We start from the raw sequence: 15040 nt of genomic DNA, 5'->3' as shown, positions 1-15040 counted from the left end.
GCCCCGCGTCACCGCCCGCGCCGTCATCGCCCCGCGCCGCGCCCCGCCCCGCGCCGCCGCTCCGCCCGGGGGGCTGCGGGACCCCCGGCACCGGAGCGCGGTGGCACCGGAGCCTCGCCCGTACACGGGGCAGGGCGCGGAGCCGGCCGAGCCCCGAGCGGACGCGGGTTAAGCGGTGGTGGCGCGGCGGGGCCGCTGTCCGGGCTGGGGGTCCCGCAGCCCCCGGAGCGGGCGCGGGGTCCGGTGTCCCCCTCGCTGGTGACCCGGGGCTGCCTTGGGCAGCGCGGACCGTCTCGGACTACGAGTCCCATACTCCCCCGCGCGGCGCGCTGACGTCAGACGCCGCGCTGTCCTTAGCCCGCGCACCCGGATGTGAGTCCCTTTTGCTTCCCCGGAAGGTGAGGATGGCGGAGCTGCCGCCATCGGCGCCGGGCCCGCCGTGCTCCATCCGCCGCCATCCGCTCGCCGGCGGCCCCGCCGCGGCCACAGGCGCGGCGCGGCAGCCTCGGGGAGCGGCGGATGGGCCCGGATGGGCGCGGGGGTGGGGAGGAACGGGAGTGTCGCCGGCCCGAGCAGGCCAGGCCGCGGCGGGATTTGGAGGCCTCGCCGAAGCTTCCCGGGAGCTGGGCTGGGGCTGGACGGGGGAGGCCGCTGGGGCACGGCCCGCAGCTCAGCGGGGCCGGGACAGTCCCGAGCCGGGGCAGAGGCGGCTGCAGGCTCGGGATGTGTTTGCGTATCCTCGGGCTTCCCACCGAGGAGCGCTTGGATGTGCGCTGGAGCTCTTGTAACCAGCGTGCAGGAGCAGCTTGAGTCGTGTAGAGGCGCACAGGGAACAGGGCTAAGTCAGCTACGCCCGGAGGAGGTGGCTGACAGCTACTAGCAAGGTGTGAAGGATGGTTTGAATTGTTTTATTTTTATTTTCTGTGCTTTGTAACGAGCCTTAAACCCTCCTGTCCTTGATCGCAGATGGCGGGCGAGAAGGCGCCGGAGAAGAAGCCAGGTGAGAAGAAGCCGGCCAAGAAGAAGGGACGGGAGAAGAAGCCGGCGGAGCAGAAGCCGAGCCAGAAAGCAGCAGGGGACAAGAAGAAGAGGGTGAAGAAATACCATGCCAGCCGTAACCCCGTCCTGGCCCGCGGCATCGGGAGGTATTCCCGCTCTGCCATGTACGCCAGGAAAGCCCTGTACAAGCGCAAGTACACGGCCCCAGAGACAAAGGTAGGATGGGGAGCACTGGGGGGATAATGGGGTTTATCGTGGTGCCTTTGGTTTGAAACGTGCTGAGTTTTCCTCGTTCTTTGCACACAGATAGAGAAGAAGAAGAAGGAGATGCCCCGTGCCACCATCACTAAGCCAGTGGGGGGAGACAAGAATGGAGGCAGCCGGGTGGTTAAAATCCGGAAGATGGTATGGAAAAGCACCGGGATGCTCGTGGTTTGCTGCAGGGGCTTTAGGCTGGGTGATGAGCCTCATGCTTGGGGTGATGCAGGGGCTCAGTTCGTGGAAGGGAGGTGGTGGGAATTCAGGTGGGAATTCTCTGTCCTGTGTGTTGCTGTGCAGAGGTGGAAGCACACACAGATACAGAGCAGGACACAAAATATTCCAATATATTCAATGTGTTCCCAAGCCGATCTGCAGCAGAAATCCTTCAGAAAGCTGAACTGAAGGGAAATAGGGAAAACTTTCTTGAAGAGTTGCTGTGCTGTGAGACACATGGGTGGTACAAGATGTTTGTCCTGTGCTCCCAGCCCAGGTACTACCCCACTGAGGACGTTCCCAGGAAGCTGCTGAGCCATGGCAAGAAGCCCTTCTGCGAGCACAAGCGGCGCCTGCGGGCGTCCATCACCCCCGGCACGGTGCTGATCCTGCTCACCGGCCGGCACCGCGGCAAGGTGGGCACTGCTCCTGCTCCCGGGGTCTGGCAGCCCTTCAGACACCCTCAGTCTCCCAGCTGATACTGCCTGACCCTGCTGGGTCTAAATCTGGGATTTCTGCCTGGGTGTTTTCCTTTAGGGGAGGCAGAGGTGAAATGTTTGTAAATTAAGGTTGTTCTGAGCAGAGCTGAAGTAAAACAGGCTCAGCCAGTTGCTTGGACACAGTGCAGTTTTGCTGCAGAGCAAAGCCAGTGCCTGTTTCTGTTGCTGCTCCTACAAAGACAAAAGCTTCGTCCTACAGCAGTTACTGCAAAAGAAAAGTTAGAGTTTAATTCTTAATATAATTATCAGGGTATAATGGATTGTTATATTGGTTCTCCATCCTCAGGATGGGCACCAACACCACTGGTATCCTTTTATTTTCTTTTCTTGAATTCTCTGTCTTTGATGTTCATGATTCCATAAAGAATGCTGTCAGAGAAGGCAACCTTCACCAGAAGGAGCAAAACACAGCGGGGGAATGGCTCTGACTGTGTGAAGTTACAGAGTCCTTGTTGTGTTTATCCAATTCCTGCCTGTAACTCACACAAAGGATTTGGGTGCTGGGATGGCTGTTGCCATCCTGTGGGATGGGGGAAAGTAAAACTGGAGTATTTGGCTTTGCTCAGCCTTGGGAGATAAAGCTCATGGAAAGTCACACTTGGTTGGAGAGGAGCCTGGATCACAAGGTGGCAGCTCCTCAGGTGGCACAGCTGACCCACACCCGGAGCACTGTCAGTGCTTGTACCAGTAACACAGGCACAATCCCAGTTTGGCTGTGGTATGGGAGCACTGGGACCTGAGGATTGATGTCCCATCTCATTTCTTTACAGCGTGTTGTGTTCCTGAAGCAGCTTGATACTGGCCTTCTGCTTGTTACAGGTAAAATTGATTTAAACGTGGTATTTTTGTTCTGGGGGCTCTTTGGGTCTTTTAAGTTCAAGTTCAACTTTCAAGTTTGTCTCTGGGGTCAGTAGCACAACAGATCTGCATGTGTGTGGTTTGGCACAGCAGTGGGGAATCACATTTTGTGGTGGAGTCACCACTCCTGGGGGTGTCCAAGGAACAGCTGAATGTGGCACTCAGTGCTCTGCTGTGGTTGACAATGTGGTGATCTGTCAAAAGTTGGACTTGATGATCTTGGGGATCTTTTCCAACCTTAATGATTGTGCCATTTGTGACTTTGCAGGAAGGTGGAGGGGAGATAATTAAGCTTCAGGATCTGACTACCTGGAAGAGCTCAGAAAGGAGATTTTTGTATTTCTAGAGGGCTTTGACTGTTGAGATTTTATCTGTAGGCAACTCTGGAGGAATTGGTCATCACAAAGACTACAAAAATTCAGCTTCAAGGCAGTGGTTTTCAGCAGAAAAGCTGACCTTGTTCTTGTTTTCTCTGCCTTCAGGCCCCCTGGCTGTCAACCGTGTGCCTCTGCGCAGGGCCCACCAGAAATTTGTTATTGCCACATCCACAAAGGTGGATCTCACTGGGGTGAAAATTCCCAAGCATCTCACGGATTCCTACTTCAAGAAGAAGAGGCTGAGGAAGCCCAAGCACCAGGAAGGAGAGATCTTTGACACTGAGAAAGAAGTAAGGGACAGGGTGGTTCTTTCTTTCTCAATGCTCCTGGCTAGGCTGGAAAGGGGGAATTAACAGGAAAAAAAAAACAGGTGGATTTTAAGTGGTCATTAATAAAGTGAGGTAATGCCATTAAAATGAGGTAACCCCTTTTTTAAATGTGGGGATTTTTCTCAGAGGAGAAGGAGTTAAATGTCTTTTTTGACCAAGAAATGCTGTCACTCTGTTGGCTCCAAGGAGTGCTTCAGTGCTCCACCACCTTCCCATTATCGAGAGCAAATGGGGGAAAGATTTCTTTAAAATCCCAAAACTCAAAGTTTGCTCTGAATTTTCTCCTCTCTCTAAAGGATCCTGCAGTTCCTCCCAGGGTTTTAAGGTTGTTCTCTGTGCTTTGCAGAAATACGAGCTGACGGAGCAGCGCAAGACAGACCAGAAGGCCGTGGATTCCCAGATCCTGGCACGGATCAGGAAGGTGCCTCAGCTCCGGGGGTACCTGCGCTCCACGTTCTCTCTCTCAAATGGAGTTTATCCTCACAAATTGGTGTTCTGAGCCTTCTGCAAGCACCACATTAAACTCCAAGGGAAAAAAGCAAGGATTTGTGGTGTGTTCATTGCAGTCTGCAACAGCAGGTGTTGCACGGCTCTGGCAGTGCTTGTTGATGTGGGGTGAAATTCTGAGGGGTTGTAGGTAGTGACCAGAATTTGGAGAAGTTTGGGGTGTAGGAGTTTTGGCTGTTGTAGTTTTGTGGTGGTTGTTGGATTTCTTTAACTATTTAACATAAATAGGAAGTCAGTTGTCTTAACTCTGAACGAGCTGGGAAGGGATCCTGAAGAGATTTTGCTTTGGGAATAGCAGCTAAGGCTGGACAGTGCAGGGTAAAATCAGAGACAAAATATGTCTGTGCTGAACTTCAGCTAATAAATAGCTCCTTACAGGTATTTCAGGAGCTATGCTTTGATTTTGAAGTGGAAATGCTGGGAATACTCCACAGTTTTGCAGAATAGAAGTGTCTGAAAGTGAGAGTGGAGAAGGTTAGTGCTGTGTTGAACCCAGCAGAAATCAATGCTCTTACCCAAAGCAGGGATGTACAGTTCACCAAGTCTGGCACTCTGGAGCTCTTCCTTAGCCAGATTCTGCAGGAATCCAGGTTTATGTAACTGCACCATCTGTCTGCCCAGTAATTCTGAGCTGAGGTAGCCAACAGGGTTAGACTTGACAAGAAATAAAGATTTCAACAAATTCATCCAGGCTCCATGAGAACATGATGGGGAAGAGAGCAATCCAGCCCTCCCTCAGGTGGAAGCCATGCTCAGGGGGAAAGAGGAGTTGGGCTTGGAGTGTTCCAGAGGCAGTGGGAGAACTTGGACACCTGTGGAGTACCTGGTTTGCACCCAGGGGCTTCTGCCTGGTGCTGGTGGGTGTTAAAGTGTCCAAAGTGAAAGCCCTGGGCACTCCCACCATCGTCCTCTTGGTCATTACCAGGCTGGGAGAGCTGAGGGGTGTCAGCCTGCAGAAGGGAAGGCTCCAGGGAGACCTTGAAGTCTTTTGCAGTGTCCAAAGAGGCTCCAGGAGAGCTGGAAAGGCACTTGGGACAAGACCTGGAGTGACAGGACACAGGGAATGGCTTCCCTCCAGCAGAGACAGGGTTAGATGGGATACTGGGAAGGAATTGTTACCTCTGAGGGTGCTGAGGCCCTGGCACAGGGTACCCAAAGGATCCCTGTGGCTGCCCCTGGATCCCTGGAAGTGTCCAAGGCCAGGTTTGGAGCACCCTGGGATGGTGGAAGTGGCAGAGGTTGGGGCAGGATGAGCTGTAAGGTCCCTTCCAAGCCAGAGCAGCCTGGAATTCTCTGCAGTACAGGCGAGGCTCAGCAGAGGGAGGCAGTGAGCTGGCTGTGCCCTGTGCACAGTTCTGGCCCTGGCTGGGAGGAGTCTCTTGCTCTGTGCTGTGTTCTGCCCTGTGTTCTTTATTTTCCCTGACACTGGAATTTGGTCTGTTGTTGATTACATCTCTCTTGTGTGTGCTTTGCTGGATAATGGGATTAGTCAAAGTTTTTACGTTAAAGGGAGTTTCTCCTGCAATTCTGGGAATGATATCAACCAGCTCTAAAATGATACAGAAGGGTTGTACACATCTCCCTGCTACTCCTAAGGTAGGCCTAAGAAAAACCTTAACCAAATATGCTTAGAAAGTTCACTTAAATTCAAAATTGTGTGTGAGAACAACAAAATGGGGAAATCCCCATCCATTCTCCAAGGAGAATCGAAAGAGTTTGTGTGAGCATGTTATTGTAAATTCAGTCACACCCTTGTGCTCTTGAGGGAAAACTGCAGGACAATAATGCTCCAGTCATTCCCTTCCCTGGGGGAGTGGGGAAGTTGCAGTAACAAAACAGCCCCAAAAACCCAGTTGGGTGTGGAGATCCAATGGTGTTCTTGGAATTCCTGGTTGCTCTGACACATTCCTGCTTTGTGGATCAGGAGACACCTGGAACCATTAACGTTGTTGGCTGGGAGGGGAGGCTTTGTCTGCCACTGTGCTGTCAGGAAGCGATTTGGAAATGGGAGTTGGTTATCAGCAGATGCTGGTCTGGAGCAGTGCTGCCATTGCCCTGTTCCTGTCACCTGTGTCATGAGCTGGTGACAGCAACACACCCTGCAAGGTGGGGAGGAAGGGAGGGAGGAATCTGCTCCTGTCAGTGGCTGAGCTGAGTCACTGCCCCAGCTGGATGCCAGTGTCACACCAAGGGACGTGGGAGCAGAGAAATTGGAACACCAAATCCTGCCTTCCCCAGGCCAAGCAGCTCCTCAGGCTTTGCTGCAGGAAATGGAGATGGCAAACCCCTTATTTTCCAAAAGGAGAGGCAGCCAGTGATCAGCTGTGATGTGTCTGTCTCCAACCTCCCAAATATTTTCCCTGAGTTCTGTGCAATCTGCCTTCTTTGAAAAGCTGCAGGGTGAGGGATGGAAAACAGGAAAAACGAGGCCTGTGCAGGTGACCAGCACAGGGGGATTTTTTTAATCCAGATAATGCTGGCCCTTACCTGAGCACAACTTGCAGCACATAAAGAGCCTTTGTGTGCGTTCTGGCTGGCCCCAGCATTTCCCATTCCATGTGAACAGTTCTGCAGCTGGGCTCGCTGAGTCACTGCTTTTTCCTGGGCAGCCCCCACAGAAGGAGCCAGAGACATCCAAAGCCTCCATCACCCAATGAAAAGTGCTGGAGATGTGCAGCTCCAAAAATAGTGACAGCCTCAACCACAGCAGCACTTCATTAGCATCAAATGTGCTCTTTGCTTCAGCTGCCTAATAAAGTGATATGTAATTATAATAAAGCATCCTTTGGAGAGGAAAGAGAGAGGGATGTTGGCTTTCCCAGGGAATTGATAATAAGATGTGATGCCTTGTTATCTCCAGGCACCTATTTTTACCTGTCAGCTGTGCAGTGACCTGGTGGCTGCAGCTCCAGCCCAGTGAGGCTCTGTCCAGCTGCCACAGAGGGCTTTGCCTCTGGAATGAGAATCCTACTGGGACCAGGATCCTCAGGAGAAACTGAGGCAGATCTGCAAGACAAAGACAAAGCCCTTTCCAGTGCCAGGCTCGCAGAGAACACTTACCTGTGGCATTTCAGCTGTGACACTCTTGGGTTTAACCTGAATTAAGAGAGGATGCTCAAGCTGGAGTGTGAAGGTGCTTTTATGGGACACCCACACCTTTTGGGCCGAGTGGTGAGGAAAATTTGCCAAATTCGCAGATGTCCAGGGACTGGCTGCTCAGTTCACCTGTGCTGTAGGATGTGCCTTGTCATGAAGGAGAAGCTGAACCTTTTTCTCCCAGCCTATTTCCACCTGATCCCTGCCCTCCCTATCCTCAGAGTTCAGAACAGTTGCCAAGAAATTCACAATGGATGTCCCCACAAACTCAAATAATCAAATAAATGCCAATCCTATGGATACACCATAAAGAGCTCCTGTCCTGGTTTGGGAAGAGGAACTGAGGTTCCCAGCCACTACTCACCTGTTAATTGGATTTCTCCAGTTCTCCTGCATTGCAGTCTGCACTGAGCACTTGACAACTCATTGCTTAAGCAATTACATTAATTAAATCCTTGTTTTTATAAGGATGTTGTTCATAATAGTCCTTGTTATGTTTTGTTCTGGAAGCCACTGGCTGAGCAAAGTCAGGCAGTGCCTGAGTCACTGCAGAGGGTGGGTCTGGGATGGTTGCATGTGGAATTTGACATGGGTGCCATGCAGCAACCAGAACATTTATCTTATTATTACTTTTTAATTGTTTGTTTGTTGTTTGGGGTGTTTAGATCAGAGCAGTCTTAACCCTCTCCCAGCTATCAGTCAAAAACCCCATTTTTGTCAGCTGGCTGGCTGGTTTTGCTCACTATCTATTTTTCCCCATTATTTCAGTGTTTATCTCAGGGGAAATGACTTTGCATGATGGATTGCACACAGAGCCAGCAGCTTCTCTGACCTAAGCATGGTTCACACTCCATCAGACATAAACACTTATTAGTTGTAATAGTGATGAGGAGAGAGGAAGCACAGTAGTCAAAATAGGACTTGAGATGAAAGAAATTCAGTGGTTTTTCCTCAGAAATATTGATTTTCTGTGTGATCCTGAGCAAGTCACTTATTTTCAGAGAGGTCTGTGCTCACATACTGCAGAAAGCAGAAATACTTCCTCGTGTCTGGTCTCAAGAAGTGTTTTCAACTTCAGAAAATGGAAAATTTATGTCCATTTTCTGAAGTACATAAAAGAATAAGCAGTGTCTGCTTGGCTGACACTGAGAGGGAACCTGATCCATTAATCTGATCTTCTATGAGATCATATCAACATTTCAGACTAAAAAGTACAAAAGTTGTGCTGTGTTGAACACTGGCACAGGTGGCACAAAGAAGAAATGTTCTCATAGTCCTATTTATCAGTTTTACTGTCATTTTTTGCAGAATTTAGGCTGTTTTATTTGTACAGGGCAGCAGAGCTCAAAGATTCAGAAACTCTGGAGCCATTGGGTGTTTCTGCAGTTGCCCAATGAGCAGTTCCTGGTGCTTTGCCTGCAGATTGGCTTTAATGATGATCATACCGAGCTTCTCATATTTTACATCTGCTGAGCACTTTGGCCTCGTGACATCCAGGTCAAAAACTGCCATGAGAACAACAAGAAACCACACAAAGGTGAAATGATTTCTTCAATCCATTGGAACAAGCCAGTGGGATGCAGAGAGCCACCCCAAGGAATGCCCTTAAATCTCATGGAGAAAATAAAGTTTAAACCAGAAGCAATTTCATCTTCATCTGTTTTGTCAGTCCTAGTGGATGCAGAGTTCTCCACTGGCCTGACAGATGCCTTAGGATGTAATTGGTTTTAAAATTAAGGCTTTCAAGTATCACCATGTGCTGTACATGGGATCCTATTGTTCAAAATGGCCATTTGGACAAGAGGAAATAAAACCCAAGATAAAATGTACAAAAGCAGCCCTTGGTTCACAAGGGAGGAAAGGCATTTTTCAGAATAAGGCCCTAAAGAGAGTGATGCACCCTCAAAATGATGGTACCATTTAAATTTCTGCTGAGAGTGTCCTGCTGAGCTGAAAGGAAAATCTCTTTTGTGGAATTTCATAGAAATTGGTGGGGAACCAGAATTCTTCCTTCAAGAAAACACAAAAAACGTGAACAAATGTCCCTGTGGAATGAGGGACTGAAAGCACAGCTCAAACCCCTGCTCAAAGGAGAGGCACATGGCAGAGCTCCTGTGCACTGCACATCACCCACATGGCTTCCCTGGGGCCTGGCAAGGTGCAAAAAGGCCATGGGAAACCTGGAGCTTTGTGGAAGAGAAAAAAGCCAAATATGCCCAGAGCAGGGGCACAGGGGGAGAAAAAGGAAAACTGCCTTTAGAGGCTGCTGATGCAAGAGAAATTTCGAGAGGGTTGGGTTGGTTTTGTTCGAATCCTGGCTTTGGTCAAAGCACTGAGCATAAAAATGTGTGGTTTATTTAATCCAGCACTCCAGGAAAGACTTGCCTGCTTTGTAATTAAACAGAACTTCATCAAGGCAATGTCTCACATCATTCTGTAACTGCCTTCTAACACAGACAACCCATTAATCCCCAAACTGCCTGACAGCTTGAATAAAAAATAGAATTAAAATAATCCAAATAACAGCACAAATTGTGTGGTTTGGGCTCCCTTGAAATAACTGCTGATTTCACAAGTGCCTGAGAAGGGTGTCCCAGTGTGAGCCAGGCAGTGCAGCTGCTCCTGGGGATTTATAATTCTCATTAGAATTTCTATCACTCTTCCCATCCTGTCACCCTGAGCTTCAACTTTTCATGTCATTCAATTGCCACCACCCCAAGCCTGGGCAGACTGGGTAATCAAGCCTAAAAAATGGCTTTTTGATGTGTTTGTCAGGCCCAATCAGGAGCCACATGATAACAGAATGGAGCCCAGCACACAAAATGTGTCCCCTGTGCTGCAGGGAGGGCTGGGCTGATGTCACCTGGCTGCCAAATGATAATGTCATGAAAGGGTGATGCTGCTGGCTTTGGGTGACTGACAGCACTGCTCTGGTTCTCCTGTTGATTGATTGATTGATTGATTGATTGATTGTGAGGTTATTTTGGTTGAAGTTTAGTTCTTGCTGGTTCTCTGTAGGCTCCTTGTGATGTTATTTTTAAAGAAACACTGTGCTGTTGTTAAGCATAAAGTGGAGGTTTATAAAACAGTTCCTATTCCCTGTCAGGACCAGGATTTTATAAGCACAGGACATTGCACTGCAGCACCATAAACTCACCTCTACCACACCACAAAGAAAGAAACTCCTGAAGTTGAAAAGATTCTCAACCACTCTGGCTTCACCCTGGGGCCAGTCCAGCCTAAATGTGGAATGATGAATTATTTGGCCTTTCCTGGTTTGTGCCATCTGGCTGGGAGGAAAACAGGGAAAAATAGGTGAGTGATAGAGAGCACAAGAGGACTGCACCTCTCACATAAACCAGCAGCATCCCAAACCACAGCACACATCTCCAGCCTCTTCTGTTTGTTTCCCTCATATTTCTATCCTGTCAACATGTTCACTCCCTGGGACTTTATTGTATAATAGTTATTACTCCTCTTTTAAAAGCAGATTCTTGGCTGGAAAAAGAGGAAAGAGATTGGAAAGAACAAGAAAAATGCTGCAAGAAAGAAAGGAAAGGGAGGAAGGCTCCATGGGAAGAGCACCTTTGGAGATGGGGGCACTTAGAGCTGCAAGACAGCACCACACAGAGAGCAAAATTGTTCTTCCCAGAGGAAAACCATTGCACTTATTCCACTTTGCACAGCTTGCCTTCAGCTCTCAATTAGTGGCTTTCAGTTTTAGCTTTGTTTTGAATGCCTGTCACCACTGAAGAGAAAATCAGCACAGACTAACATTTGCTCAGGCCAGGAATTCACTGCCCTGCCTTCCTTTGCCAGGAAAAAGGGTTGATAGTGCTGCAATGCCAGTGCAAACCTTCTAATTAGGAATTCACATTCTTGGATCTGATTTAGGAATTGCAGTAAAAGACAAGGATGATGAAAGTTCAAGCACCACCCCTTTTAAAATCCTCATTTCAAATCCTGTTTTCCCTCTTTGCTGTGGTGTCCTGTTGGTTCAGACTCTCCACTATCCCAGGTTGCTCCAAGCCCTCTCCAACCTGGCCCTGGAAAAGGAAATTCTCCCAAAATGTACTTTTGCCCTAGAATGTTACATTGCAAATGTCAACATTTCAGTTTTTTATTCTGATTAGGATTGGGGGTTGTTAATATTGTGAGAAGCTCTGCTCAGATCTCAGCTTTGACCAATGTGTGCATGGAGCTGTGTGGGTGGGGACAGAGAACTTTTCCAGGGATATCAGTTCTGGGATTTGGCCATTACAGCTCTGGTTCAGGGTGAAGCAACAGGAATTTCCCCTGTGTTTGAACCAATCCCTGCTTGAGGGAATCCCTCAAACACAGGGATTGCAGGATTAGCATTTCAACCAACTCACTTGGGAAATCAGAGAAAATTCTTGAAATACAAATGTAGACACTCAAATATTTCTTGGTAGGCTAAGAGAAAACCAGCTTATGACACTTTCTCTTTCCAAAGGTTTTAAATAAAACTTTAAGTGAAACACAGGGTAAATATGAAGCCAGAGATGCCACCTTGTCACGTTGATATGTTTACAATATTAAGCAGAATATTTTACCAGATTCTTCTTTTTCCATTTATTTATCCCTCGTGTTACTGCACCGGTTTTCAGAAAGGTTGAATTTTAAACCAGCACAGAATTGCTGTATTTAAACCTACCTATTTTTGGATAGTAATAATGAGTCTTCTGAGACATTTAAGATTCAAAAATTCAGGACAACCACTCAGGGATCTGCTCAGCTCCCAGCCACTCTTTCTCACTGATGGGCAGCATTTAGGTACTTCCAGAAAAGGCTGCTTGAGTAAGAAAATGAAACCTGAAATTTGGGAGAGTGCTGTTAAATGCCAGCACCTCAAGGGAGCAGGAGAACCCAAAGAAAAGATCAGGCTTCCAACTTAGCAAGTTTGAAAGGACAGGGATGATTTAGTGCAGGGATGGTGGGGAGGAACTCTGCTCACAGCCCTCATGGGGGAAGACAAGGGGACAGGGAGGAAAGAAACTGTTCTCTGTGTCTGCAACAGCTGGAAAAGGAAATGGAAAGGGTTAAATTGCAATAGTCATGGATTAGGAAACTCCCCAAAGGTAAAGAGAATTCAGCAGTGGAAGAGACTGAGCAGAGCAGCTGTGGCTGCCCCATCCCTGAAGTGTCCCAGGCCAGGTCGGACAGGGCTTGGAGCCACCTGGGATGGTGGGAGGTGTCCCTGCCCATGGCAGGGGTGGAATGGGACAGGCTTTGAGGTCCCTTCTAACCCAAACCATTCCAGGATTCCCAGATTCTCTGATTCCATAATTTACATTTGTTTCCTGTCCAATTTAAGTAAGGCCACCTTTGCAAGGTAGTGATTCATACTCTTGTTTCCTATAACCCTTATTCATTTTAACAAAAATATCCATTTGTTCTTCCTCCCTCAAGCCCACCTTGCAATCTCCAGCAATTATTGCTCTTCTAAATGAGAAAAATGTGAATATTTCCATTTGCAATTAAAATACATTTCTGAAGTTTGGAATTATTTTATTTCACTGTCTAGTTTCTTCCTTCTCTTCTGTAAAACACTGATTTAGTTTCCACTTCAGTCCTTTCTATGTTTTACTTGGAGAAACTGTATTTTTTAATCCCAGATAATGTGCCAAGAAATGCCAGTATTCCTTGGGTAGTGGCTTTATTAATGATGGCATTTGGGCTCCCTAAATAACAAGTTCCAAGCAGAGGAGCCAGGAATCAGGGTCTGCAAATCTGGTTAGTGCAGACCACATAAAAATAGCAACTTGTTTTTTCTTTTTCACACATTTCTTAGTGCCACAATGGTCACTGAAAGTGTCATTTTTAAATGAACATAAAGATACACAGCAAAGCCTTGGGATGAAAAGAGTTCTCCCCACACATAATAGCTGTTAATATAAAATTAAACTGAAGGCTGAGACAATGCTGCCTCAAATCCCATTACATAACAGGCAAATTCCAAGCAGGAATAGGGAATTTCCATTTGCAGCTCACAGGAGTGAATTTTATTGCCCACAGCCTATGAGCATCTTCTGCTAAATCTCAGTATCTGTGATGTCCAGAGAAGCACAAGGACACAGGAGACCTGCACAGGAAGGAGCTGATCCCAAAATCCTGCCACCAGAGGCAAAGCTCAAAGAACACTCAACATCTGCTCCAAAATAACGGAAAAAAAGCAAAATAATGGAAGCAAAAGAGTGGTTTTCTGTAGGAGCCTATTTACAAGTCGAGGGTTTTATTCCTTCAGCCTGATGCTCTGTGTCACAAAGTTATTCTGGTCTATTTTTTAAGTCATCCCATAAAGTAGTCCAAGACTTCTTTGTAGTTGCTGCTGTAGCCCTCTGACTGCACATTGAAGCTGACATTTGCTGGTGACAGGCAGAACACAAATATGAGATTTTTTTTCATTCCATTACACAACATCTTCTGTAGCAGATTCCAGGCAAACTGCATGGGGTTTGCTGCATCCAGCACAGCCCTAGTGCTGAAAACCCCATGCAGGAAGGCACATCAGCATTCCATGTAAGTGTAGAGATTGTACAACACACTCTCAATTCCTGAATGGCAGGCACTTCAAATAATTTAGGAAATGACATTTAGCAGTAATTATGTTATTTACCTGCAGTGAGGCAGGACAGGGTACATTTCTCAGTTTTATTCCATTGTTTTCATTCAATAACTGCTTTTTAACTTGGGATTGTCAAGTCAATAGAATTCAGAAGAACTCCAAATAAGCAAATCGATAACTGTAAAATGGTGAATATCCTGGGAAGCTGAACAGAATGTGCAGGTCAGAGCCAAGGGGGCTGTTCTCACTGGAGGCAGCTCAGGTTACCTCCCATTGATCCCACATGGATCAGGATCCTTCCTGGGAGAAACTGCCACCAGCCCCCAGGCAAAGGACAAAGCACAGCCCCTGCCAGGGAATAACGTGGCCACACACCTCCTTCAGAGCCTCACCTGCTGTGGAAGCTTCCAGAGCCTCTCCTGGCTCTGAGTCAGCTCCTCAATCCTGTCAAAGGCCTTGGCTTGCATCCCAAGGCAGAGGGTTGAATCCACAGCCACGTCAAACACGGATTCTCCATGGGATAAAGCAGCCCAGGAGGCCTGGAAAGAGCTGCAGACAAAGCATTCTCACCTGGGTTACCCAGCCTGTGAAACATCCCTTTGGAGAACAGGTACATCCAAACCTCTGCAAACACTGCAAACCCCTTCTGCTGATGGCTTCACCTTGCTCATGAAGGGAACATCCCACCTGGCTCCCAGCTCTGCTGTTTGTGTTGATTTGGTGGAAGGTACTCAGTAGCACCACGATAGCTCCACAAGATCTAAAGCTGGAATGAGTTTTTGGTGGAATGTTACCCCCAGTAAAATGCACACACACTTTGTGTTTCTCTCCCTCCGTTCCTTTCACGTGTGGATGAATGAAAACAATGCCAAACTCCCACTCTGGGAACAAGACAAGAACAAAAACACCCGTGGCTGTCTCCCCATGAAATCCTGTGACTAATCCAACCCCAGGAGTTTTTCCCTTGCTCCAAGGAACCTCTGGGAGCCTGGCTTATCTCCTCTGCCAGAGCTCAGCTGCCACGTCCCACCTGCCATAAAATCTTCCAATCTCAGCATTCCCTCTCTTCTGACTCCTCCCAGGGCTCCCACGGGAGGATCAGGGTCCATCTGCAGCCCTTGTTCTCTCTGTCACGTCTTGATCAAAAATAACAGATGCCCATGAAGCTTTTCCCTCATAAAAACTTTTGATAGCAGCTCTGCACACTCTCCCTGATCAAAAATTACTGCTGCACAGAGGCAAATAATATCTATTTCCAGAATAAACCAAGCCTGGAGACTCTTCTACTCACATGAATAGCAGGGATGTCCTAGC

The 15040-nt window shown here is 48.1% G+C and overlaps 1 protein-coding gene across 1 annotated transcript; it reads left to right on the top strand.

Moving 5' to 3' along the window:
- The first annotated feature begins 300 nt into the window (after positions 1-300).
- RPL6 (ribosomal protein L6) lies at positions 301-4079 on the top strand. Its single transcript, XM_036393495.2, has 7 exons — positions 301-398; positions 967-1215; positions 1306-1404; positions 1746-1889; positions 2744-2792; positions 3314-3498; positions 3884-4079. Exons 2-7 carry the CDS (start codon positions 967-969, stop codon positions 4034-4036), a joined length of 879 nt encoding a protein of 292 aa, XP_036249388.1. The 5' UTR covers positions 301-398; the 3' UTR covers positions 4037-4079.
- The last annotated feature ends 10961 nt before the right edge of the window (positions 4080-15040 follow it).

This window comes from Molothrus ater, chromosome 18 (genome assembly GCF_012460135.2).
Source record: "Molothrus ater isolate BHLD 08-10-18 breed brown headed cowbird chromosome 18, BPBGC_Mater_1.1, whole genome shotgun sequence".
NCBI classification, from domain to species: Eukaryota; Metazoa; Chordata; class Aves; order Passeriformes; family Icteridae; genus Molothrus; species Molothrus ater.
This window is presented reverse-complemented; position numbering and strand designations above follow the sequence as displayed.